We start from the raw sequence: 27,779 nt of genomic DNA, 5'->3' as shown, positions 1-27,779 counted from the left end.
ATATGTTGTATAGCAAAGTAAAAGTTGTGTTTCTTATCTAAGTAAATGTAACTCGTTACTACTCACCTACGTGGATAAGTGTGTTCACCTTTGACAGGTACGACAAAATAAAAATAAAAATAAAAATGATCACCATCGAGTTCAATGTTTGGCTTTACCGTGTCTACTTTTACTTTCACTTTCTTTGATATTCTGCCAGCAGAAGCGTCTGCCTCACACTTTACCCCCACGTTCAGTTCCTGGTTCATTTTTCCTGTTTGCGAGTCAAGCGAGTGTTCGTCACTTTTGTCTTTCTCTGCGGGATTAAAAGTGGCAAACATCTTTTTGTTTCGCGCTGACATCATGAACTTATTTTGATTCTTTCTTCTGGTCGTGCAAATGCACAGCGTGACGCCTGGTAAGTCCTTTTTATAAGTTTATTAATATTTTACTCATAAATCCTCTTTGTGCCTTCACTTATTTGACTTCTGATAGTTTATGTTACTTACTAATTAAATTATTGTTGTATTATTCAAGCCCTTTTTTACTTAATCCTGGTTCTTTTTAAACATATTTTATTGTTTTCCCTTTTTCCTAGTAAAAATCCAAAATGTTCCAATAAGGTTACAGAAGCAGATAAATCCGTTTAGGCTCATTATTTATTTTGACTTTAGATTTTCTTGTTCAAAGACTTATTTTTTCCAAGGCTTGTAAGAACGAACACAAATCTTCAAACACGGAAGTGTCAGAAACTAATCAAGTGTAGTAACATCACCCCGCCACAAGATGTCAGCAAGAGTCGACATCAAATGGGCAGAACAGGTTGTGTTCAACTCTGTTGTACTTTTTATTCAGCCTCCATTGTAGAAAATATATGTTTATTTTCAAAATGTTCAAACCGTCAACAGATGTTAGTAATATTATTAATGTGTTGTATTTGTCATAGAACATGTAAGTCTTGACTGTGATATCTAGCAGTGTTTGATGTTCACTTTAAGACCCGACTGAAGACGGAAGGATCTAAAATATTCACAGTGCAAGATTGTTGAACATGAAACAAAATAATAAAAAGTCATCCTGTTGTTGTTTTCTTCTTTCAGTGATTCACACGCTGCAGTATTTCTACACTGCGTCCTCTCAAGTTCCAAACTTCCCAGAGTATGTGGCTGTTGGTTATGTTGATGGAGTTCAGATTGTTCACTATGACAGCAACAGCAGGAAAGCAGAAGCCAAACAGGACTGGATGAACAAAATCACAGCCGAGGATCCAAAATACTGGCAGATACAAACAGAGATCAGTGTTGGTAATGAGTTGATTGGCAAACACAACCTTGAAGTTCTTAAGAAGCGTTTCAACCAAACTGGAGGTTTGTTTATGTTGAACTTTCTACTACTTAAATGTATTTGATGTACTCTTTTTATACTGTAGTAAACACACATTACTGCACTGATACTTGTCTCTGTCCATCCCATAATAACCTACACTAATACTGTGTGTGTGTGTGTGTGTGTGTGTGTGTGTGTGTGTGTGTGTGTGTGTGTGTGTGTGTGTGTGTGTGTCTCAGGTGTTCACATTCTCCAGAGGATGTATGGATGTGAATGGAATGATGAGACTGATGAAGTTAAAGGTTGGGAACAGCAAGGTTATGATGGAGAAGATTTCATATCGTTGGACATGAAGACATGGACATTTACTGCAGCAAAACAACAAGCTTTCCCCAGCAAACTCAAGTGGGACCAGAACAAACATCTACTAGAATACAAGAAGTTTTACTTCACTGAGGATTGTCCTTCTTACTTGAAGAAGCATGTGAACAATGGGAAGGAGGTCCTAATGAGAACAGGTAGAAACACAACATGTACTTTCACCTTTTAACTTGTTAGCACTCCCCCTATAGGAACATTACTGACATTACACCCTGTCTCTTTATACTCTTCTCTCTTTCTCTCACCTTCTCTCCATCTTTACCTTCATTCTCACCTTCTCTCCATCTTTACCTTTGTTCTCACCTTCTCTCCATCTTTTCCTCCATCTACACCTTCCCTCCATCTTTATCTCCACTCTAACCTTCTCTCCATCTTTATCTCATTCTCTTCTTCTTTCCATCTTTACCTCCATCATCACCTTTTTTACATCTTTACCTCCACTCCAACCTTCTCTCCATCCCTACCTCCATTCTCTCCATCTTTATATCCTTCTCTTGATCTTTACCTCCATTCTCTCCTTCTCTCCATCTTTACCTTATTCTCTCCATCCCTCCATCTTTCCCTCCATCCTCACCTTCTATCCAACTTTACCTCCATTCTCACCTTCTCTTCATCTTTACCTCCGTTCTCCCTTTCTCTCCATCTTTACCTCCATTCTCCTTTTCTCTCCACCTTTACCTCCATTATTCCCTTCTCTCCATCTTTACCTCCATCCACACGTTCTCTCCATCTTTACCTCCATCCACACCTTTTCTCCATCTTTTCCTCCATCTACACCTTCTCTCCATCTTTATCTCCACTCTAACCTTCTCTCCATCTTTATCTCATTCTCTTCTTCTTTCCATCTTTACTTCCATCCTCACCTTTTCTCCATCTTTACCTCCATCCACATGTTCTCTCCATCTTTACCTCCACTCTAACCTTCTCTCCATCTTTACCTCTGTTCTCACCTTTTCTCCATCTTTACCTCTTTTCTCCCCTTCTCTCCATCTATATCTCCATTCTCCCCTTCTCTCTATTTGTACCGCCGTTCTCTCCATCTTTACATCATTCTCTCCTTCTCTCCATCTTTATATCATTCTCTCCTTCTATCCAACTTTACCTCCATTCTCACCTTCTCTTCATCTTTACCTGCGTTCTCCCTTTCTCTTCATCTTTACCTGCGTTCTCCCTTTCTCTCCATCTTTACCTCCATCCACACGTTCTCTCCATCTTTACCTCTGTTCTCGCCTTCTCTCCATCTTTACCTCTGTTCTCGCCTTCTCTCCATCTTTACCTCTGTTCTCGCCTTCTCTCCATCTTTACCTCCATCCACTCTCTCACTCCATTTTAACCTCCGTCCACAAGTTCTCTCCATATATACCTCCGTTATTACCTTCTCTCCATCTTTACCTCATTCTCACCTTCTCTCCATCTTTACTTCCATTCTCCCCTTCTCTCCATCTTTACCTCCATCCACTCTCTCCCTCCATCTTTACCTCTGTTCACACCTTCTCTCCATCTTTACCTCCGTCCTCACCTTCTCTCCAGCTTTACCTCCGTTCTCACCTTCTCTCCATCTTTACCTCCATCCACTCTCTCCCTCCATCTTTACCTCTGTTCACACCTTCTCTCCATCTTTACCTCCGTTCTCACCTTCTCTCCAGCTTTACCTCCATTATTACCTTTTCTTCCATATTTATTTTAATCTACACTTTCTGCCCATCTTTACCTCCAATCACACCTTCTCCATCTTTACCTCCATCCACACCTTCTCTCCATCCACACCTTCTCTCCATCTTTACCTCCAATCACACCTTCTCTCCATCTTTACCTCCAATCACACCTTCACTCCATCTTTGCCTCCATCCACACCTTCTCTCCATTTCAACCTCCGTCCACACATTCTCTCCATATTTACCTCCGTTATTACCTTATCTCCATCTTTACTTTAATCTACAATTTCTGTCCATCTTTGCCTCCATCCACACCTTCTTTCCATCCACACCTTCTCTCGATCTTTACCTCCATCCCCACATTCTCTCCATCTTTACCTCCATCCACACCTTCTTTCCAACCACACCTTCTCTCCATCTTTACCTCTGTCCACACCTTCTCTCCATCCACACCTTCTTTCCATCTTTACCTCCATCCACACCTTCTCCCCATCCACACCTTCTCCCCACGTTGTCCTGTGTTCACACGTGACATCACTTCCTGTGCAGAGCTTCCAGAGGTGTTCCTGCTCCAGAAGACGCCGTCCTCTCCGGTCAGCTGCATGGCGACAGGTTTCTACCCCGACGGTGCCGACCTGTTTTGGAGGAAAGACGGCGAGCAGATCTTCGAGGACGTGGAGCACGGAGAGATACTCCCCAACCACGACGGAACCTTCCAGATGTCGGTGGCGCTGAAAGTGGAGGTGACGGCCGACGTGGAGGGCAAGTACGAATGTGTGTTTCAGCTGTCAGGCGTCAAGGAGGACTTGGTCACCAAGCTGGAGAGAAGAAGCATCCTGAGCAACGCAAGCCATGAAGGTGAGAAAGACACATTTAGTTGGAGATGTTTCCCATCACAAGTCCACCTGTCACCATTATTGATCCATGTCACCATGACAACGCTTGACGTCTGCATGCAAAGTAGTCATGAAGGTTTCCTCTTCATGCTTTGTCACTCCACTTGTGCTTTTTTGCTCTCCACAGACAACTTGAGCGTCGCCCTCGCTGCCACGGCGGCGGTCCTCGCTGTGGCGGCCATCATCATCATCATCATGGTCATGGTCAGGCGTCACAGAAACAGACAAGGTGAGGGACGCCAATGTCCTCTGTCTTCTTCTTCTCGGTGCACTCGGTCCAGGCCGTGAGTTGATGCTTTCATCCGGGCTGCAAAGGTGCGGCCATCTTTTAGTTGCCTTCCAGCCAAACACTCAAAGATCCACAGAGACAGAGCGCACACTCTCACGTAGAAACACGGCGTGACGTGAGGGGAAAAGTCCACTTCACCTTGTTTCTCTTTCATTTCAGCCCAGTACGATCCAGCTGGTAAGTAAAACATCTTTTCTTTGAGCCGCAAGAAACAAAGCCGTGGTGAAGCGTCACTCACATGGAGGTCTGATGTGGACCTTTGTTACAAGTTTAGCCGGAAAAGCCCAACTGGAGCTGACTCCTTCACAATAAAAGTCCCTCCTGTGAGCACACGCAATACAAAGTCTGGCATATCTCACTTTTGACAGGAGTCCTCATGATGAGGATCAGCCAAATGAGACATCAAGTGTGCTGACTCGTCATGTTTCCAAGTCACACCTCAAAGATCTGATGTGAGTGACGAGGCACCTTCTGGATGTTCTTCCTTCACCGTTTGCGTTTGTCCCGCAGCTCGCCACGGCGGCGTGGAGCTCGACGAGAACGTGCAGGCGGCTGAAGGCTGAGTAAGCTCACATGGACTGTCTGCACCTCCAAATGTTCTTGTGTGAAGATGATGTTCAACTTGGATTCACCTGCTTCTGTCGGGAATGTGCTGAGTGGTCTTCTTCCTCCAGGATGCTTTGTGCACTGGAACACAGGGAGATGTCTCCATCGCTGAGGGACGTCATCACACTCGGAGATGAGATGGAGATGTGCTTTGTTCTTCGTCCGACTGCTCCTCACGCTATTCCATGTATTCTTCTTTGGCCGTTAAAAGACTTTCAAGATCAAACGTTGGTGGCTGTAAAATCGCACGTTTCATGGCCTTGACGTCATGACGAGGATTTCTTCTTTTCTTTCAATGGCCGCTGCTTATGATCAATATCACATTGTGTCACATCTCTGTCAATAAATCCGTTTTTCCTCCACTCGCCTCGCACTGCTTTCTTGGGGACCAGGAAGAGTCTCAGTCATAAAAATGGTAGAAGTAGGTCATTTTTATTTATGTTTGTATTTTTTCATTCAACACTTAAATCACTAAATCAATTTCAGGTTTATCCGTCCTTATCAGTCTTTTTTTTTTTCATGTTTTACGCCATTTTTGTCAAAACCTTGTTTTGTTATGGCAAAAGCACAAAATAATAATTTTCACTCAACGTAATTGCAATCTTAAATATGTCAATAATTCATAACATCATCGATTTTAATTCATAATTTTTTTTGAGCAATGACAATTAAAACTTGTCCCACTGAAATTATTAGGATCCAAACGGGCCCCACTCATAAAAATAAGTCAAACATTTATTTTTACTTTCAACACTTAAGTCCCTCGATAAACTTCAGATCCATCCCTCGTTTCTGTGACGACCTGTCACGTCAGGTGTCACGCGGTCTGTTTGCGTTTGTGTTTATCTCCTAGTCAGCGCTCTTATTTTGGTCCCACTTCCTGTTTGTCTCCCTGAGCCCTTTTCCCTCCTCACCTGTCGCTGATTGGCAGCCTGGCCACACCTGGTCATGGGGTGAGGGTGATGGGTCAAATGCAGAGGAAAATCTCACCACACCTAGTGTGTGTGTGACAATCATTGGTACTTTTACTTTAATCAACTGGCTTCTATTTATGCCTGCCTCGCCCTCCAGTCAGGGCTGAAGGATTGTTTTGTGAAACGTTACTTTGGTTTTTCTGTATGCTGCTTATGCTTCTGTGCACTTCCCTGCTGCACCTCCTTGTGCTCCCTGTGGGAATTAAAAGACTCTCACCCGCACGTCGTCCTCCTGTCTCCTGCATCTTGGGGTCACAACTAGAGCAGCCATGCAAGTACGTGACAGCTTCTTCATTTCTGTTTTTTTTTTTTTGCCCTATTAGTCAAACACCCTTTTTTTTGTAGGATAAACACAAAATATCCTATAAAAATACTCTTAAGTCAAATTTTGTATGTGACGTAATTGGAGCCATGACTAGTTTAAATAATTTGTAACAACATTGAGTTTGATTCATTATTATTTTTGAGCAATGACAGCTTTAAAGAGAAAACAACCTGCATGGCAGCTTTATTAGACTCAACAATGCAACTTTTCTTTGTTCCATTTCACATGTTTTCACCTCTTTTATTCCACTATTTAGTTTTTTTTATACACTATCTGTAGAATGTGTCGTGTATGAGCTTATATGGGACATAATGTATAATATTTCTAATTGCCTTTTTCTTTTTCATGCCTTTTTAACCTGAGTCTTTCAAGCAAAATCGTTCCAAAAATCAGCAAACCCGCCTTTCTTCTTCCTCCGTCAAAAGTAGGTGAATCCACAAATATAAATAACTACAGACCGATTTCCAAATTGGGTTAATGTTGAATGTCCAATCCAAGATGGCCGACAGGACTGTCTTTTGTTTGTCTGCTTGTCAAAGTGGTCTGAATTTCTATGTGTTTTAGTCTCTTTTTTTAGCCGATTTAAGTAAATTGCACTAGTTTTAAGCGTAACAATTGATGAATGAAGGCTTACTTCCAAAAAGTGGTATTTCTGACTGCTTTTGTTGGATTTGGAAATCTGGAGGCCTCTGACCTGCAGAAGCCGGGGGATGTTTTGCTAGCTGAAATTTTGGCCTTCCATCTGCCACAGTCTGGATCTATACTAGTCTCAGCTTGGCCTTCCACTACCTACAGTCTGAGTCGACTGGCTTCATCTTGGCCTTCCGTCTTCCACGGCCTGGATCCATCTTAGCCTCAGACTGACTAAAGCTGGGCCTCTGCTAGCCTTAGCTTGGTCTTCCAACTCTTGTAGCTTGGACATCTGAACTTTGATTATTGGACCAATGCAGATATATTTATTTTATCAGAAACCTGGCTAAGTAAAGCAGTCTCTGACAAGGACATTGCTATAAATGGATACAATGTCTTCCGATGCGATCGTCCTCGAAAAGGTGGAGGGGTGGCTATGTATATAAAAAACAGATTTAATGTTACTTTATTATCATCACTGTCAATCACTAAACCATTTGAACTCCTTGCCCTGCAGCTTGAATTCTCGCATGGCCAAACTCTCGCAATTGTAGGGTGTTATAGACCTCCCTATGCCTCCACTGAAGCCCTTGCCTCTCTTGAATCCTTTATGAGTGGACTAGTGAACTTCTCTTGGTTGGTGATTTAAATTTTGACTGGTTGACTTCCTCTTCTGATAACCTTAAAGCTGTATGCAACACACTAAATTTAACTCAATTATTCACTTCCCCACCTCGACCCAATACTAAAAACCCCTCAAAATCATCTTTACTTGATCTAGTTCTAACCAACGCTCCCCATAAGTACACTGGTACTGGGGTGTTTGTCAATGACTTGAGTGATCATTGTACAATTGCAGCTGTAGGAAACTGCAAGCTACCAAAATCAAAACCCATTATTACATGCAAAAGAGATATTAACATTTTTTGCCTCCCAGCTTTTATAAACGACTTAGCTGCCTTTGAGTGGAACAGAGTTGCTTTAATTGATGATATTGAGATAGCGTTGAAATACTTTTATAACGAATTTCAACGTATAGTCAATAAACATGCTCCCTTTCGAAAATTTAGAGTTAAAGGTCAAAATATATTTCACTGGGGCACGTGCCCCACTGTTGATCTGCAGTGCCCCAGTAAAAATTTCACCAATAAAAAAAAACGCTTCAGAGTTTTAAGTCTACATAACATAGACAACAGCGCACATACTACTTAGTATGGTAGTTGATTGCTACTGTATTCACTCCACGAAACAGTGAGCACATGGCTACTTAATATGGTAATTTATTCACGTGTGGATCGAGACTTCGGTTGAGAGAGAGAGAGAGAGAGGGGGGGGGATTCGAATCACTGTGTGAGGTAGGTGACGTTAGCCAACAACAATTTGTTAATTACATTATTTTGATTTTTATTTGACTCAAACTGTAACTCCTAGATGGATTTAAGAAAGTTATTGGCCCGCAGCAGGGAAGAAGCAGCAAGGAATGAGAGATGTAAGTGAAGTCCTAGCTAGCTAGGCAACATCATTGTCTTGAGTTGATGCTAAGTTAGCTAACGTTATTCCTTGTATCAAGACAAACATATTCATTTGCTGTACGAGCTGTCGGGGCAATTTCCAATCAACATGAAACATCATGTTGGTTATTGTCTGCTGCTTCTGCATCAATGATGATTTGGAGTCAGCATGTGTGAGTTGAGTGCTTCTCAAATGGTTTATCTTCAGGAAGAAAAACATTTTTCCATATCAAGTTATCAGCCAAATTTTTAAATCATTCAAGCTTATTTCACAGAAAAATAGCACAGTAGACTTGTCTTGTTAATCGCTGTGACTTTGACTAAAATAATCTTGTTTTGTCACCAGAAAAATGGCTACAGCTAAAGCATCTGGTTTTGTTTCCAGAAAAAATAGTAACATTTCTGTATTTGTTTTCAGAAAGATGGCTGAAAATATCGGATTTTGTTGCCCCATTTAGATTTTTTTCAAATATATTTCCATGTCTGTCCTGAGTCCTCCTCCAACTTGTTAGTCGGTTTGCCTTTTGCTAAAATACTCACTAATAGTCACTAGAAAAATGGCTAAAAATATCTGGTTTTGTTGCCACAATTTGATTTTTTCTCCCTAAACTTTTTTTTTTTTTCATGCACACATCTGACTGAAAATGACACACAATCCACTTTTATGTCGCGACCCAGCAGTTGGGAACCACTGGTCAACTGTATAACAGTTACTGTAATATTTCCATGTCTGTCCAGAGTGATTGACCACTTTGCAAAAATGAAAAGGAGACGTTACAGTTTACTTCTCAGAAAATGATTCCCTGAACAGACACACAACAGTTGTTCATTTATTCTACTACTGTGGCTTTATTGTTTTGTGTATATTTTATAGTTGTGTGTATCTGAAATAGGATTAGCCACATTGCCATAAATGGAAATTAAATAATATAAAAGAACCCAGAGATGTAGGGGTGCTTTATTTTTTGTTTTACTTTTGTCGATGTTAAATTTGCAGATGATTACTGCAATAAATATTTCAAAAAGATTCATTGCTCTTCCTTTTTGCTTTTACCAGTAGCAGTTTAGAAGTCTGGAGTAAAAAAAGTGCACAAGTAGGTCAAATGCATGAGTTAATTTCAGGTGGTTCATCAAAGATCCATACAACATCATCTGATATGATTTCATAGTTTAAAGCACTATTTATGTATTTTTTATGATAAACAAGGGCTAAAAATAGTTTTGCTTGCGCGCTTTGCACGCTCACATGGATTATTTGTGCCCCAGGTGTGCCGCAGTACAGTATTAGGTCTAGTGACGCCCCTGGTCGTAATAATCCCTGGTTTACCGCTGCAATTGGAAACCTTCTCAAAGAGAGAGATGTTGCTTGGGCCAGGGCTCGAAAAACAAAGACAGAGGTTGACTGGCTTAGCTTTCGCCAGCTTAGAAATAAATGTACTTCGCTTGTTAAGAGAGCCAAGTCTGATTTTTACCTGCATGAATGCAAAAAACATATAAATGACCCCAAAAATGTTTGGCAAACCATAAAAGCTTCTTTAAATCATGTGAAAACAAATGACTTTCCATGTCCTTTGATTACTCAATCTGGTACTTTGTCTGATAAGACAACTATATCAAATTGTTTTAATGAGTATTTAGTTTCTGCCGGATTTTTCTTTGAGTCGTTGAATCCTCAATCGTCAAATGTTGGTTTAACTAATGTTAATATCCCAAATACACCACAGGCTGTAATTAGACGCAGCACCTGCACTTGTGACTTCACACCTGTATCAGTATCTGAGGTATACAATGCACTAAAGAGCCTGGACACAACTAAAGCAGCAGGACCGGACCAAATTGAACCCTTTTTCTTAAAATTGGCTGCTGATTTTATTGCTGAGCCTCTCTCGCATATTTTTAACCTCAGTCTAACAAGTAAAAGCATTCCAAAAATCTGGAAATCAGCCTTTGTTCTTCCCCTGCTAAAAGGGGGTGAACCCACAAATATAAATAATTACAGACCAATTTCTAAATTATGCATTTTAGCAAAATTGTTTGAGAAAATCATCAGTAACCAGCTAAATGAATTTTTTAGAATCAAACAATATTTAATCCCCATTTCAATCGGGTTTTAGAATACAGCATAGCACTATTACAGCTGCTCTTAAGGTCCTCAATGATTTAATCGAGGCTGTGGACGGCAAAAAATACTTTTTATTGATTTGTCAAAAGCATTTGACACAGTAGACCACAGTCTGCTCATTGAAGCTCTCCATCACGTTGGATTATCTAAAAATGCAGCTGCTTGGTTCACAGACTATCTTTCCAGCAGAACACAACGTGTACAGGTGGCTGGGACAACCTCTTCATTATTGGACATTACCAAAGGAGTTCCACAAGGCTCAGTGCTGGGGCCCATTTTATTTTCTATCTACTTGAATAATCTTTGCAATAATCTGTCAAATGCAATGTACCATTTTTATGCAGACGACACCATTATTTATTGCTGTTCAACCTCCAGCACTCAGGCTTTTGAGTTTTTACAAGCTGCTTTTGATGTCATCCAGGCTCGCTTATTTGATCCTAAATTGGTTTTAAATACAGATAAAAGCAAAGTAATGGTTTCTCTCATTCAAAGGTGCTACTGGAAAATATTCCAAATATTGTAACATCAAATGGAAACCCTATAGAGCAGGTCTTAAATTACAAGTACTTGGGTTTTACTCTTGATCAGGAGCTTTCATTTAAAGCCCGTATTAACAACTTGGTCTCTAAGCTCAGGGTAAAGCTCGGTTTCCTTTTTAGAAATAAAAACGGCTTCTCTCTTAAAGTCAGAAAGAAATTGGTGACAGCGACTATCTTGCCCGTAAATGATTATGGAGACCTGCTTTATTTTAGTGCTTCATCTAAATGCCTCCAGTCCTTGGACACTGTTTTTCACTCAGCACTAAGATTTGTTCCTGGCTGTCGTAGTCTCACCCACCACTGTCAACTGTATATGAAGTCAGACTTATCTTCATTGAGTGCACACAGATACACACATTGGCTGGCCATCATTTATAAAGGTCTTTTAGGTTTAATACCTCCATACTTGTCTACTTTGTGACAAAGAAAAAACAGCTCTTATGCGTTACGTTCTAACAATTTGTATGTTTTAACTGTTCCCCATGTACGGACTGAATTTGGCAAAAGAGCTTTTGGCATTGCTGCCCCTATGGCATGGAATGCATTGCAGACGAAACTGAAACTCACTGAACTAATTCCATTCGGAGCCTTCCGTTCTGTCCTGAGGGACAGAGAGCAAGAGACTTTTGCTCAGTGCCTGTGTTGCCCACATATGTGGTCCTCTCCAAGGTTTCTCATAGTCATCATGGTCGACGTCCCACTGGGGTGAGTTTTTCCTTGCCCTTATGTGGGCCCTACCGAGGATGTCGTTGTGGTTTGTGCGGCCCTTTTGAGGCACTTGTGATTTAGGGCTATATAAATAAACATTGATTGGTGATTGATTGATTGAAAGGCCTACTGAAAGCCACTACTAGCGACCACGCAGTCTGATAGTTTATATATCAATGATGAAATATTAACATTGCAACACATGCCAGTTTACTAAATTGCAATTTTAAATTTCGCGCCAAAGTATCCTGCTGAAACGTCGCGGTATGATGACGTGTGTGTGTGACGTCACGCATTGTAGAGGACATTTTGTTCCAGCACCGTTCCCAGCTATAAGTCGTCTGTTTTAATCGCATAATTCCACAGTATTCTGGACACCTGTGTTGCTGAATCTTTTGCTATTTGTTCAATGAATAATGGAGACGTCAAAGAAGAAAGCTTTAGGTGGGAAGCGGTGTATTGCGGCCGCCTTTAGCAACACAAACACTGCCGGTGTTTCATTGTTTACATTCCCGAAGGATGACGTTGAAGCTTTACTATGGAACAGAGCGGTCAAGCGAACATGGCTGGATTGGACCACAAACACAAAGTACAGTGTATTATGCAGCGATCACTTTGAAAGATCGTGTTTCGAAGAGGGTCCCTTGCGAAGGGCAGAGATGGGCGTCGCCACCACCCGTCAACTGGTGCTGAAGAAAGGTGCGGGGCCGACCTTCAGGTTGTACAGTTACGACCATGTAATCACACTTTAACACTAGTAACACAATAACCAGATAAGGAAATTTCCTGAATTATCCTAGTAAATTTGTCCAATAATATCTGAATCGCTCCCACTGTAGTCTTTTTTTTCTTCTAGTCCTTCACTCTCACTTTCCTCATCCACAAATCTTTCATCCTCGCTCAAATTAATGGGGAAATCGCCACTTTCTCGGTCCGAATCGCTCTCGCTGCTGGTGGCCATGATTGTAAACAATGTTCAGATGTGAGGAGCTCCACAACCCGTGATGTCACGCGCACATCGTCTGCTACTTCCGGTACAGGCAAGGCTTTTTTTATCAGCACCAAAAGTTGCTAACTTTATCGTCGATGTTCTCTACTAAATCCTTTCAGCAAAAATATGGCAATATCTGGAAATGATCAAGTATGACACATAGAATGGACCTGCTATCCCCGTTTAAATAAGAATATCTCATTTCAGTAGGCCTTTAATGTTAGTGCGGCCCGCAAGTTTTATATGAACGGCGCTTGACAGCGTTGTGTTATTCGGGTCCGAAATGGCTCTTTCAACGTTCTGGGTTGCCTCCCCTGCGTTGGTGGAAAAGCTGCAAATGAGTGAAAGCGACAGAGACGTTGCCATGGAGACGGGGGTTCACTTACGTGCCTGGCTGCAGTCAAACCGCGACACCTGTCCGTCAGTAATAACAGTCCCCGATAACCTGGACCGATTCAAACCGTTATTTGCTTTTTTTTTTCTTGTTTAGTTTGCATTGCCTCACACGATGAACACTACATATAAACACTCCGGGAGCCGTCACTTTTTAGCGCTCGCTATCCCGGTACTTTCCCGGCTATTATCCGCCGACCGCCGTGTTGCTGTAGGGAGGAAAAGCGGAGCGACGCACATTGCGGAAACAACATTATTCTCCGTGCGTGGGCTAAATACAAATATATTCCACAACCCCAAACATGTCTTTTTCAAAGCCTGCAGTGAAGAGAAGGGTTAGTGATGAGCAAAGACAATTCCAGGAAAAGTGGGAGATGCGATATTTCTTTGTTGAGCACAGGGGCACCCCGACGTGTCTTATTTGCACCCAGAAAGTTGCACAAGGGATACAATTTGAAACGTCATTATACAACTAGACATGCTGAGGAGTATGCAAAAAAAAATAAAAGAAAATTTGAAAAATCTTTTCTTGCGGCCCAGCCTCACTCAGACTCTGCATCCAGTGGCCCCCTGGTAAATTGAGTTTGAGACCCCTGGTCTAGAGTGTAGGCAGTGCTGTTAAGTTTCTCTGTGTGTGAATAAGTGGAGGAGGCGGAAACTTTGAGGCATGACGCAGCTGACTTGTTGATAAACTAGTTTGAGAAGAATGTTTTTGTTTTGCTCATAAGTGGATTGTACTTTTCAGTGGTGTAAATATTGACTATTGTGTGTGAAGTCCTACTAAAGGTGAACATTCAGTTTAAGAATTAGGCCATCAAGTTAAGATAAATGTAGTGATGGTGGGAAAAATGTGGATCAAGGATACTTTATTGAGTTGAGTTCACTTTTATATATTTACTTCCCCTCCTGAGAGATTGGCACCTTCTTGTGGTTATTTTGAGCTTAGTCTTCAGGTGGCACACCCAAGTTGCACAGGTGTGAAGGTAGAGGCCTGACAAAGTGCAATCCTCGTCTCCAGGATGGAGTTGGACTCATAGGGCCTGATTTATTAAAGGTTTGCGTGTACTAAAACACGTGCAAACCCGATAGCACACGCAGAGCTGATCTACTAAACCTGTGCAAAGTGGATTGTGTCTCTTAAGTGAGCAGAATAAGGCGTGCAATACATTTTGGGTCTCTGTCTTCATTAACATGCAAAATATATGCTGATCATTAAAACTCCCACAATACTGGGAGAAAATGCGAATATAATTATTTATCACGCCCAATATGATTTATCAACACTCACCGCTGTCGTGCCAGCACTATTTAGTTTTTATTTAGTAACTGGGCACACTGACAGTTCCACACACGGCTGCAGGATCAGTGCTTGTGCTCCACAGACACACATTTTACAGATATCGTCTTTTCAGCAACATCATTTTATAGCTGCTAAAGGACTTAAGGGGCTAATTACAACCAATTTGATCGATGCGTTTTTGTGGCCTTTATTATTTTTTTAAATAATGTTCTTTTTTTCAATATACAAAACCCGAGACCAATGAAGTTGGCACGTTGTGTAAATGGTAAATAAAAACTGAAAACAGTGATTTGCAAATCTTTTTCAACACATATTCAATTGAATAGACTGCAAAGACAAGATACTAAACGCTCAAACTGGAAAACTTTATTTTTTCTAAGTATTAGCTGCAACATGTTTGAAAAAATGGCACAAGTGGCAAAAAAGACTGAGAAAGTTGAGGAATGCTCATCAAACACTTATTTGAAACATCCCACAAGTGAACAGGCTAATTGGGAACAGGTGGGTGTCATGATTGGGTATAAAAGCAGCTTCCATGAAATGTTTGTTCATTCACAAACAAGGATGGGGCGAGGGTCACCACTTCATGAACAAATGTTTAAAAACAACAACTCTCAACTAGCTATTGCAAGGAATTTAGGGATTTCACCATCCACGGTCCATAATATAATCAAAAGGTTCAGAGAATCTGGGTAAATCCCTGCACGTAAGCAGCAAAGCTGAAAACCAACATTGAATCCCCTTGACCTTCGATCCCTCAGGCGGTACTGAATCAAAAAGTGGCATCAGTGTGTAAAGGTTATCACCACATGGGCTCAGGAACACTTCAGAAAACCACTGTCAGTAACTACAGTTGGTTGCTACATCTGTAAGTACAAGTTAAAACTGTACTATTCAAAGCGAAAGCCAGTTATCAACAACACCCAGAAATTCAGCCAGCGTCGCTAAACCCGAGCTCATCCAAGATGGACTGATGCAAAGTGTAAAAGAGTTGTGAGGTTTGACGAGTCCACATTTCAAATTGTTTTTTGGAAACTGTGGCCGTTGTGTCCTCCAGATCTAAGAGGAAAAGAACCATGCGGATTGTTCTAGGGCAAAGTTCAAAAGCCAGCATCTGTGATGGTGTGGAGGTGTACTAGTGCCCAAGCCATGGGTAACTTACACATCTATGAAGGCACCATTAATGCTGAAAGGTACATACAGGTTTTGGAGCAACATATGTTGCCATCCAAGCAACGTTATCATGGACGCCCCTGCTTATTTCAGCAAGACAATGCCAAGCCACATGTTACAACAGCGTGGCTTCGTAGTAAAAGAGTGAGGGTACTGTACTGTTCTGCCTGTAGTCCAGACCTGTCTCCCATTGAAAATGTGTGGCACATTATGAAGCCTAAAAGACCACAACCGAGACCCTGGACTGTTGAACAACTTAAGCTGTTCAACAAGCAAGAATGGGAAATAATTCCACCTGGAAAGCTTCAAAAATGGGTCTCCTCTATCACCCGGTCGGACACGTTGCACAAAGTGTCGCTTTATGCGGACGACTTGCTCCTATACATCTCAGATCCTGCTAGCTCACTCCCAGTAATCTTTAACATTTTGGAGCGGTTTGGCACACACTCTGGCTACAAACTTAATTACCAAAAAAGTGAACTGTTTCCGATCAATTCCTTAGCTAAACAGTTACCACGATCTTTAGCTGCATTCAAATGGGCACATGACGGGATCCATTACTTGGGAATCCGTATTACTCCGGCTATGTCTGACATTTTTGACCTCTAATGGAAAAAATGGAGAAGGACTTTGCCCGCTGGTCTGTTTTACTATTATCTCTCGCTGACCGGATCAATCTGATCAAGATGATCTCTCTGCCTGAATTCCTTTACCTTTTCCAACATATCCCCGTATTTATCACTAAATCATTCTTCGATAAATTAGACAAATCAATATGCAAATTTATATGGGGGGACGGATCGGCCCGAATCCGCAAGTCGGTCCTACAATCTCCCAAATCTGAGGGAGGGCTTGCACTCCCCAATTTCAGACAGTACTATTGGGCGGCTAATGTACAGAAACTCCTATACTGGATGGACGGAGGCTCTCAGACCCTCCCGGCCTGGGTATCCCTTGAAACGGCAATCCCACACTTTTCATGACGTTCTTGCTTATGCTCACCACTCCCTTTTCCATTTAAACTTGAAGGCGCAAACACCATTGTATCGATCTCCATGAAAATATGGAACCAGCTAAGGAAACATTTGGGTTTTCAAGGCCCATCTATATTGACCCCACTACTTAAAAAACAGTTATTTAAACCTTCCCGTACCGACCCCGCATTTATGACCTGGCACGATCACGGTATCACCACTGTGGAAGACCTCTATACAGACGGAGTGTTCTCATCCTTCGCTGAACTCTCTCCCAAATACGATTTGCCAAACTCCCACCTTTTTCCTTTTTTTCAGGTGAGGGACTTCGTAAAGAAGCAGTTCCCACACTTCCCAAATCGTCCTCCGGAAACTCTTATAGATACTTTGCTATCTCTGAGCCCAAATCATGAAAAATGTATCTCTGTGTGTGTGTATATATATATATATATATATATATATATATATACATATATAATTGACGGATGGATCTGAAGTTGATATGAAGACGATTGTGTTTAAAGTAAACAGTAAGAAAAAATATATTTTTTTATTTCTAATGAGTAGGACACTTTTGGATCCCCAATAATTTCAGTAGGATTTTTTTGTGTGTGTCATTGCTAAAAAAATAAAATAAAATAAATTAAAATCAATATTTTTATTTGTTGAAATTTTTTAAGGCTCCAATTATTATATAATCTCAAATATTCCACTTTAAAATTCTATTGGGGGAAACTATTGCATATTTTGTGTTTTTTTTTCCCATAACAAAACAGGGTTTTCTTTGACAAAAAGGGCATACAACTTAAATCTTTGAAAAGGTTATATTGACAGATAGACCTAATGTTGATCTACAGATTTAAACCTGGAATAATAATAATACAAAATAATGACACATTTGAAATATTTTTTGGACCAAAATCCTTTGGGGTCCCTGGGATGAAGCCTGAGTGGAGGCCTAAATGTATATTTTTATACATATATTGAATATGTTATATAGCAAAGTAAAAGTTGTGTTTCTTATCTAAGTAAATGTAACTCGTTACTACTCACCTACGTGGATAAGTGTGTTCACCTTTGACAGGTACGACAAAATAAAAATAAAAATAAAAATGATCACCATCGAGTTCAATGTTTGGCTTTACCGTGTCTACTTTTACTTTCACTTTCTTTGATATTCTGCCAGCAGAAGCGTCTGCCTCACACTTTTCCCCCACGTTCAGCACTTTGGCCACAGCGAGTCCATCTCATGAAGGCTTTCTGCTGACTTTTTTACTCAGGATGAAACTTCCTGATGCAACCCTGGCCGGGAATCGAACCCATGCGAGGCAGATGCGTGTCCCGTTACCCCAGCAGGGACGCCTCACGCTTGGGAGACATAACGGAGGTGAAAGTTAAGACGTTTTTATGTATTCAAATAACGAGGTAGCACACACGTTCAGTAACTTTTATATCTGACTGGGAGTAGCAGTAGCATACACTCTAGAGAGGGATCATCAACACTCATGTACAGCACTTGGTGAGCATGCTAAGTAGACACAACTCAACTACGGCAAGTCAGTCAGGACAAACTACGCTGAGTCAGCATGCACATTAATACACCACAGTGAGAGAATGGCTTTGTTGTCAGAAATAAAAAAGTGTGACAATGAAGTGCTGATAAAAGCAAAACGGGTATAAAACTTCTCCCACAGAAGACGAGAGGTCGTTGAACAGAGGCCCATGATAGAGGAAATCAAAACTGGTGACCCGCCCGGTTTCAGCAGAGTGAAGTACTATCTATCAATAAAGTACTATCTAGTAAGTTAACTTGTATTTTTATGTATTGATATTTAACTGTAAGAAAATGGCACATTTTTCCAAATACATTTTATTTAATATTTTTCAGATTAATGAGGAGTTCTTGCAAATCACTGCAAAGCCACTGCAGTCAAAGTTTATAAACATCTGGACCACATTTCACTCAAGCTGATGCAGATCCTCAAAAGCAAAGGTGGAGTATATATATATATATATATACATATATATATATATATATATATATATATATATATATATATATATATGTATATATATATATATATATATATATATATATATATATATATATATATATATGTATATATATATATATATATGTATATATATATATATATATATATATATATATATATATATATATATATGTATATATATATGTATATATATATATATATGTATATGTATATGTAGGTGTGGGAAAAAATCACAAGACTACTTCATCTCTACAGATCTGTTTCATGAGGGGTTCCCTCAATCATCAGGAGATTTCAATCATCAGGAGAAAAAAAAAAAAAAAAATTCTCCTGATGATTGAGGGAACCCCTCATGAAACAGATCTGTAGAGATGAAGTAGTCTTGTGATTTTTTCCCACACCTACATATTGCGCTCTACCACGGTATCGAGCACTATTCTCTGGATAATCCAATCAAGAGATATATATATAATTATAAATATAAAAGATGTATTGGTTTATCTAGTTTTCTTTACACACTGTCGTCAACTTGCCCCTCTCCCTGTGCCACTGTTGCACCAATATTTGGCTAAATTCTTTGTTGATTTTTCACCCCTGCTTTAGTGTGACGACACTGACATCAGGAGGGAGAGCATCCTGAGAAGCCTTGTTATCCGTCTCAATGAAGACCCAGACACTTTCTTCAAGGAATATCTAGTAAGTTAATAGTTTGTGTTACACAGTAGCATGAAATGATGTTACCCATTTTTAGTTACATATATTGTGGTTCTTTGAGCTCAACACACTACAACTTTTTGAATAACTGGCATTTTGTAAACAATGGGGCTCTTTCAATTTTTGTTTTTGTTTGGAATCACTGGTAGGTGCAAGAAAAGACAGAGTCAGAGTCTCCTAAGCTAGTAGTGGCAAACGGGCAGAGGCCCTGTGGAGTAAAACAGCTATTTCTGTCTCACAGGTCCATTTCTATAGGGTTCTCAACCTTTTTTCAGTGATGTACCCCCTGTGAACATTTTTTTAATTCAAGTACCCCTTAATCAGAGCAAAACATTTTTGGTTGAAAAAAAGAGATAAAGCAGTGAAATACAGCACTATGTCATCAGTTTCTGATTTATTAAATTGTATAACAGTGCAAAATATTGCTCATTTGTAGTGGTCTTTCTTGAACTATTTGGAAAAAAGATATGAAAATAACTAAAAACTTGTTGAAAAATAAACAAGTGACTCAATTATAAATAAAGATTTCTACACATAAAAGTAATCATCAACTTAAAGTGCCCTCTAATAGAGATCCCTCTGGATTCATCAACTTCATTCTAAGCATTTCTTTACAAAAAAAAGAAATATTTAACATCAATATTTATGAAAAAATCTAGCTGTCAACGCGGAATATTGCATTGTTGCAGGTCTTTTCACAGTTTATGTACTTACATTCATATTTCATTAAAGTATTATTCAATACATATATTTATAAATGATTTTTGCATTGTTGCTATTTTTAGAATATTTTTTTAAAATCTCACGTACCCCTTGGCATACCTTAAGTACCCCCAGGGGTGCGTGAACCCCATTTGAGAACCACTGGCCTAAATGATCACGTTGCAGCAATTGCATTATGTTCATGAGCTTTCACTGTTATGCTGATGACACCCAACTCTACATGCCCCTAAAGCTGACCAACACGCCGGATTGTAGTCAGCTGGAGGCGTGTCTTAATGAAATTAAACAATGGATGTCCGCAAACTTTTTGCAACTCAACGCCAAAAAAACGGAAATGCTGATCATCGGTCCTGCTAGACACCGACCTCTATTTAATAATACAACTCTAACATTTGACAACCAAACAATTAAACAAGGCGACACGGTAAAGAATCTGGGTATTATCTTCGACCCAACTCTCTCCTTTGAGGCACACATTAAAAGCGTTACTAAAACGGCCTTCTTTCATCCCCTTAATATCGCTAAAATTCGCTCCATTCTGTCCACTAAAGACGCTGAGATCATTATCCATGCGTTTGTTACGTCTCGCCTCGATTACTGTAACGTATTATTTTCGGGTCTCCCCATGTCTAGCATTAAAAGATTACAGTTGGTACAAAATGCGGCTGCTAGACTTTTGACAAGAACAAGAAAGTTTGATCACATTACGCCTGTACTGGCTCACCTGCACTGGCTTCCTGTGCACTTAAGATGTGACTTTAAGGTTTTACTACTTACGTATAAAATACTACACGGTCTAGCTCCAGCCTATCTTGCCGATTGTATTGTACCATATGTCCCGGCAAGAAATCTGCGTTCAAAGGACTCCGGCTTATTAGTGATTCCCAAAGCCCAAAAAAAGTCTGCGGGCTATAGAGCGTTTTCATTTCGGGCTCCAGTACTCTGGAATGCCCTCCCGGTAACAGTTCGAGATGCCACCTCAGTAGAAGCATTTAAGTCTCACCTTAAAACTCATTTGTATACTGTAGCCTTTAAATAGACTCCCTTTTTAGACCAGTTGATCTGCTGTTTCTTTTCTTTTTCTTCTCTGTCCCACTCTCCCCTGTGGAGGGGGTCCAGTCCGATCCGGTGGCCATGTACTGCTTGCCTGTGTATCGGCTGGGGACATCTCTGCGCTGCTGATCCGCCTCCGCTTGGGATGGTTTCCTGCTGGCTCCGCTGTGAACGGGACTCTCGCTGCTGTGTTGGATCCGCTTTGGACTGGACTCTCGCGACTGTGTTGGATCCATTGTGGATTGAACTTTCACAGTATCATGTTAGACCCGCTCGACATCCATTGCTTTCCTCCTCTCCAAGGTTCTCATAGTCATTATTGTCACAGACGTCCCACTGGGTGTGAGTTTTCCTTGCCCTTATGTGGGCCTACCGAGGATGTCGTAGTGGTTTGTGCAGCCCTTTGAGACACTAGTGATTTAGGGCTATATAAGTAAACATTGATTGATTGATTGAGGACTGCTTGCTGAACCTATTTACGAACCAATTTCAAACATATTATATATATATATATATATATATATATATATATGGTTAATTTTCCAATCACGTTTTAACTCATGATGCATAAATGATTGATTTGACAAGCAATGAGGACTTTAAAAAAAAAAAAATAAATAAATAAAAAAAAGCTAATTCATTTTCTGCTAGTGGTGTTCAGCATTTTACCTAACACAAGTGTTCTGTTTTTGTGTTGTTCAGGCCTCCGCCACTGAGGATGCAGAAAGGGACATTGCCCTCACAGTCATGGGGATATACAGTACATAATCCGTGGAGATGGCGATAGGGAGCCAGAGGATGTTGGAGTTGTTATCGAAGGCATCAAAGTCCTGAGCAACGTGGACATTGTCATCATGGGGATTATAATGATGTTTGGTCTCAATTATGCTCTCGATCTAAGGTTTCCAGACAACCTCAAGTACACATTCGAGTTTTTCCAGAAGATCCTAATGAACTTGGATGGTCACAAACTGAACACAAAGATACAGCAGCTGAAAATCAAGTTGTTTGCATGGGAGGTGAACACTTGTTGATGAAGTTCATCATCGGATCTTTGACATCTTGTGGTAAAGTAAAAATAATCACCATCGAGTTTAATGTTTGGCTTTACCGTGTCTACTTTTACTTTCACTTTCTTTGATATTCTGCCAGCAGAAGCGTCTGCCTCACACTTTTCCCCCACGTTCAGCACTTTGGCCACAGCGAGTCCATCTCATGAAGGCTTTCTGCTGACTTTTTTACTCAGGATGAAACTTCCTGATGCAACCCTGGCCGGGAATCGAACCCATGCGAGGCAGATGCGTGTCCCGTTACCCCAGCAGGGACGCCTCACGCTTGGGAGACATAACGGAGGTGAAAGTTAAGACGTGAAATAAAAAGAAGTGAGGATGTCCTGCGGTGTAGCGACTTTATGTCTATCAATCATTATTTGTATTGATGCTTTCTTGAGAGGACTACAATACGATCACTGATCGGATGTTCCAGCCCTGTCATTACTTTTAACTCTCAATCTCACCTTCATTCCTCTTTCTTTCTTTTCTTTCCAAGTTTGGCGGCCAACTTGACACACCTTTTTGTTGTCAAGTCACGTGATTTCCCAGAAAAGCCACACAAGCATTTACCTGACGTGACCACAAGGGGCGCTCTCTAGTGAGTCCAGTAGAAGACTTCTTGTCAGTTGACTGCTGCCACTTTTCTGTGCAGAATAGCGTTTCGTTTTCTCTCCTCACTGTGACGTCACAGAATGCTGACTCCTCATTGGCTCAGGTGGAGTATTATAAAAAGAGCCTCGACAGTTCCTGGTTCATTTTTCCTGTTTGCGAGTCAAGCGAGTGTTCGTCACTTTTGTCTTTCTCTGCGGGATTAAAAGTGGCAAACATCTTTTTGTTTCGCGCTGACATCATGAACTTGTTTTTATTCTTTCTTCTGGTCGTGCAAATGCACAGCGTGACGCCTGGTAAGTCCTTTTTATAAGTTTATTAATATTTTACTCATAAATCTTGTCCGTGCTTTCACTTATTTGACTTCTGAGAGTTTCTGTTACTTATTAATTAGATAATTGTTGTATTATTTAAGACCTTTATTACTCAATCCTGGTTCTTTTTAAACATATTTTATTGTTTTCCCTTTTTCTTAGTAAAAATTTTAAATGTTCCAAGAAGGTTACAGAAGCAGATAAATCCGTTTAGGCTCTTTATTTATTTTGACTTTAGGTTTACTTGTTCAAAGACTTATTTTTTCCAAGGCTTGTAAGAACGAACACAAATCTTCAAACACGGAAGTGTCAGAAACTAATCAAGTGTAGTAACATCACCCCGCCACAAGATGTCAGTAAGAGTCGACATCAAATGGGCAGAGCAGGTTGTGTTCAACTCTGTTGTACTTTTTATTCAGCCTCCATTGTAGAAAATATATGTTTATTTTCAAAATGTTCAAACCGTCAACAGATGTTAGTAATATTATTAATGTGTTGTATTTGTCATAGAACATGTGAGTCTTGACTGTGATATCTAGCAGTGTTTGATGTTCACTTTAAGACCCGACTGAAGACGGAAGGAGCTAAAATATTCACAGTGCAAGATTGTTGAACATGAAACAAAATAATAAAAAGTCATCCTGTTGTTGTTTTCTTCTTTCAGTGATTCACACGCTGCAGTATTTCCACACTGCGTCCTCTCAAGTTCCAAACTTCCCAGAGTTTGTGGCTGTTGGTTATGTTGATGGAGTTCAGATTTCTCACTATGACAGCAACAGCAGGAAAGCAGAAGCCAAACAGGACTGGATGAACAAAATCACAGCAGAGGATCCAAAATACTGGCAGAGACAAACAGAGATCGGTGTTGGTAATGAGTTGGGGGGCAAACACAGCCTTGAAGTTCTTAAGAAGCGTTTCAACCAAACTGGAGGTTTGTTTATGTTGAACTTTCTACTACTTAAATGTATTTGATGTACTCTTTTTATACTGTAGTAAACACACATTACTGCACTGATACTTGTCTCTGTCCATCCCATAATAACCTACACTAATACTGTGTGTGTGTGTGTGTGTGTGTGTGTCTCAGGTGTTCACATTCTCCAGTGGATGTCTGGATGTGAATGGAATGATGAGACTGATGAAGTTAAAGGTTGGCGTCAGCAAGGTTATGATGGAGAAGATTTCATATCGTTGGACATGAAGACATGGACATTTACTGCAGCAAAACAACAAGCTTTCCCCGACAAACTCAATTGGGACCAGGACAAACATCTACTAGACCACCAGAAGTTTTACTACACTGAGATATGTCCTTCTTACTTGAAGAAGTATGTGAACAATGGGAAGGAGGTCCTAATGAGAACAGGTAGAAACACAACATGTACTTTCACCTTTTAACTTGTTAGCACTCCCCCTATAGGAACATTACTGACATTACACCCTGTCTCTTTATACTCTTCTCTCTTTCTCTCACCTTCTCTCCATCTTGACCTCCATTCTAACCTTCTCTCCATCTTTACCTTCGTTCTCACCTTCTCTCCATCTTTACCTCCATTTTCCCTTCTTCTCCATCTTTACCTCCATCCACACCTCTCCATCCACTTCCATCTACACTTTCTCTGTTCTCACTCTCTCCATCTTTACCTCCAATATAACCTTCTCTCCATCTTCACCTCATTCTCTCCTTCTCTCCATCTTTACCTCCATCCTCACCTTCTCTCCATCTTTACCTCCAATCTAACCTTCTCTCCATCTTCACCTCATTCTCTCCTTCTCTCCATCTTTACCTCCATCCTCACCTTCTCTCCATCTTTACCTCCAATCTAACCTTCTCTCCATCTTCACCTCATTCTCTCCTTCTCTCCATCTTTACCTCCATCCTCACCTTCTCTCCATATTTACCTCCATCCTCACTTTCTCTCCATCTTTACCTCCATCTACACCTTCCCTCCATCTTTACCTCTGTCCACTCTTTCTCTCCATCTACACTTTCTCTCCATCTTTATCTCCTTCTCTCCATCTTTACCTCATTCTCTCCATCTTTACCTCATTCTCACCTTCTCTCCATCCTTACCGCCATCCTCACGTTCTCTCCATCTTTACCACTGTCCACTCTTACTTTCCATCTTTACGTCCATCCACACCTTCTCTCCATATTTACCTCCGTTCTCTCCTTTTCCCTCCATCTTTACCTCCATCCTCACGTTCTCTCCATCTTTACCACTGTCCACTCTTACTTTCCATCTTTACGTCCATCTACACCTTCTCTCCATCTTTATCTCATTCTCTCCATCTTTACCTCATTCTCTCCTTCTCTCCATCTTTACCTCCATCCACACCTCATCTCCATATTTACCTCCGTTCTCTCCTTTTCCCTCCATCTCTACCTCCATTCTCTCCATCTTACCTCTGTTCTCTCCATCTTTACTTTCATCCTCATCTTCTCTCCATCTTTACTTTCATCCTCATCTTCTCTCCATCTTTACCTCCCTCTAAACCTTCTCTCCATCTTTACTTCTGTTCTCATCTTCTCTCCATCCTTACCTCCATCGACACCTTCACTCCATCTTTACCTCTTTTCTCCATCTTTACCTCCATCCACACCTTCAATCCATCTTTACCTCTTTTCTCCATCTTTACCTCCATCCACACGTTCTCTCCATATTTACCTTTGTTCTCACTTTTTCTCCATCTTTACCTCCGTTATTACATTCTCTCCATCTTTACTTTAATCCACACCTTTTCTCCATCTTTACCTCCATCTTTACCTCCCATCCCCACCTTCTCCCCACGTTGTCCTGTGTTCACACGTGACATCACTTCCTGTGCAGAGCTTCCAGAGGTGTTCCTGCTCCAGAAGACGCCGTCCTCTCCGGTCAGCTGCATGGCGACAGGTTTCTACCCCGACGGTGCCGACCTGTTTTGGAGGAAAGACGGCGAGCAGATCTTCGAGGACGTGGAGCACGGAGAGATACTCCCCAACCACGACGGAACCTTCCAGATGTCGGTGGCGCTGAAAGTGGAGGTGACGGCCGACGTGGAGGGCAAGTACGAATGTGTGTTTCAGCTGTCAGGCGTCAAGGAGGACTTGGTCACCAAGCTGGAGAGAAGAAGCATCCTGAGCAACGCAAGCCATGAAGGTGAGAAAGACACATTTAGTTGGAGATGTTTCCCATCACAAGTCCACCTGTCACCATTATTGATCCATGTCACCATGACAACGCTTGACGTCTGCATGCAAAGTAGTCATGAAGGTTTCCTCTTCATGCTTTGTCACTCCACTTGTGCTTTTTTGCTCTCCACAGACAACTTGAGCGTCGCCCTCGCTGCCACGGCGGCGGTCCTCGCTGTGGCGGCCATCATCATCATCATCATCATCATGGTCATGGTCAGGCGTCACAGAAACAGACAAGGTGAGGGACGCCAATGTCCTCTGTCTTCTTCTTCTCGGTGCACTCGGTCCAGGCCGTGAGTTGATGCTTTCATCCGGGCTGCAAAGGTGCGGCCATCTTTTAGTTGCCTTCCAGCCAAACACTCAAAGATCCACAGAGACAGAGCGCACACTCTCACGTAGAAACACGGCGTGACGTGAGGGGAAAAGTCCACTTCACCTTGTTTCTCTTTCATTTCAGCCCAGTACGATCCAGCTGGTAAGTAAAACATCTTTTCTTTGAGCCGCAAGAAACAAAGCCGTGGTGAAGCGTCACTCACATGGAGGTCTGATGTGGACCTTTGTTACAAGTTTAGCCGGAAAAGCCCAACTGGAGCTGACTCCTTCACAATAAAAGTCCCTCCTGTGAGCACACGCAATACAAAGTCTGGCATATCTCACTTTTGACAGGAGTCCTCATGATGAGGATCAGCCAAATGAGACATCAAGTGTGCTGACTCGTCATGTTTCCAAGTCACACCTCAAAGATCTGATGTGAGTGACGAGACACCTTCTGGATGTTCTTCCTTCACCGTTTGCGTTTGTCCCGCAGCTCGCCACGGCGGCGTGGAGCTCGACGAGAACGTGCAGGCGGCTGAAGGCTGAGTAAGCTCACATGGACTGTCTGCACCTCCAAATGTTCTTGTGTGAAGATGATGTTCAACTTGGATTCACCTGCTTCTGTCGGGAATGTGCTGAGTGGTCTTCTTCCTCCAGGATGCTTTGTGCACTGGAACACAGGGAGATGTCTCCATCGCTGAGGGACGTCATCACACTCGGAGATGAGATGGAGATGTGCTTTGTTCTTCGTCCGACTGCTCCTCACGCTATTCCATGTATTCTTCTTTGGCCGTTAAAAGACTTTCAAGATCAAACGTTGGTGGCTGTAAAATCGCACGTTTCATGGCCTTGACGTCATGACGAGGATTTCTTCTTTTCTTTCAATGGCCGCTGCTTATGATCAATATCACATTGTGTCACATCTCTGTCAATAAATCCGTTTTTTCTCCACTCGCCTCGCACTGCTTTCATGGGGACCAGGAAGAGTCTCAGTCATAAAAATGGTAGAAGTAGGTCATTTTTGTTTATGTTTT

At 41.2% G+C, this 27,779-nt stretch overlaps 1 protein-coding gene and 1 long non-coding RNA gene across 3 annotated transcripts; both read left to right on the top strand.

Annotated features, from left to right (window-relative positions):
- The first annotated feature begins 206 nt into the window (after window positions 1–206).
- Window positions 207–27,696, top strand: LOC133551931 (class I histocompatibility antigen, F10 alpha chain-like). 2 transcript variants are annotated; one of them, XM_061899142.1, is made up of 8 exons: window positions 207–397; window positions 23,920–24,186; window positions 24,343–24,621; window positions 26,087–26,395; window positions 26,561–26,668; window positions 26,888–26,905; window positions 27,239–27,291; window positions 27,403–27,696. In XM_061899142.1, exons 1-7 carry the CDS (start codon window positions 379–381, stop codon window positions 27,289–27,291), a joined length of 1,053 nt encoding a protein of 350 aa, XP_061755126.1. In that variant the 5' UTR covers window positions 207–378; the 3' UTR covers window positions 27,403–27,696. The 2 variants fall into 2 exon arrangements, with proteins under 2 accessions (XP_061755126.1, XP_061755125.1); XM_061899141.1 differs by lacking the exon at window positions 23,920–24,186 and adding an exon at window positions 1,080–1,346.
- LOC133551960 (uncharacterized) lies at window positions 18,193–22,372 on the top strand. The gene is made up of 4 exons (XR_009806592.1): window positions 18,193–18,575; window positions 18,664–18,768; window positions 19,394–19,486; window positions 21,983–22,372. It is a non-coding gene; the product is annotated as an uncharacterized LOC133551960 (long non-coding RNA).
- Window positions 27,697–27,779: the final 83 nt, after the last annotated feature.

This window comes from Nerophis ophidion, linkage group LG04, assembly GCF_033978795.1.
Source record: "Nerophis ophidion isolate RoL-2023_Sa linkage group LG04, RoL_Noph_v1.0, whole genome shotgun sequence".
NCBI lineage: Eukaryota > Metazoa > Chordata > Actinopteri > Syngnathiformes > Syngnathidae > Nerophis > Nerophis ophidion.
The sequence above is the reverse complement of the archived record's forward strand: the minus strand, read 5'-3'. Positions and strand labels throughout refer to the sequence as shown.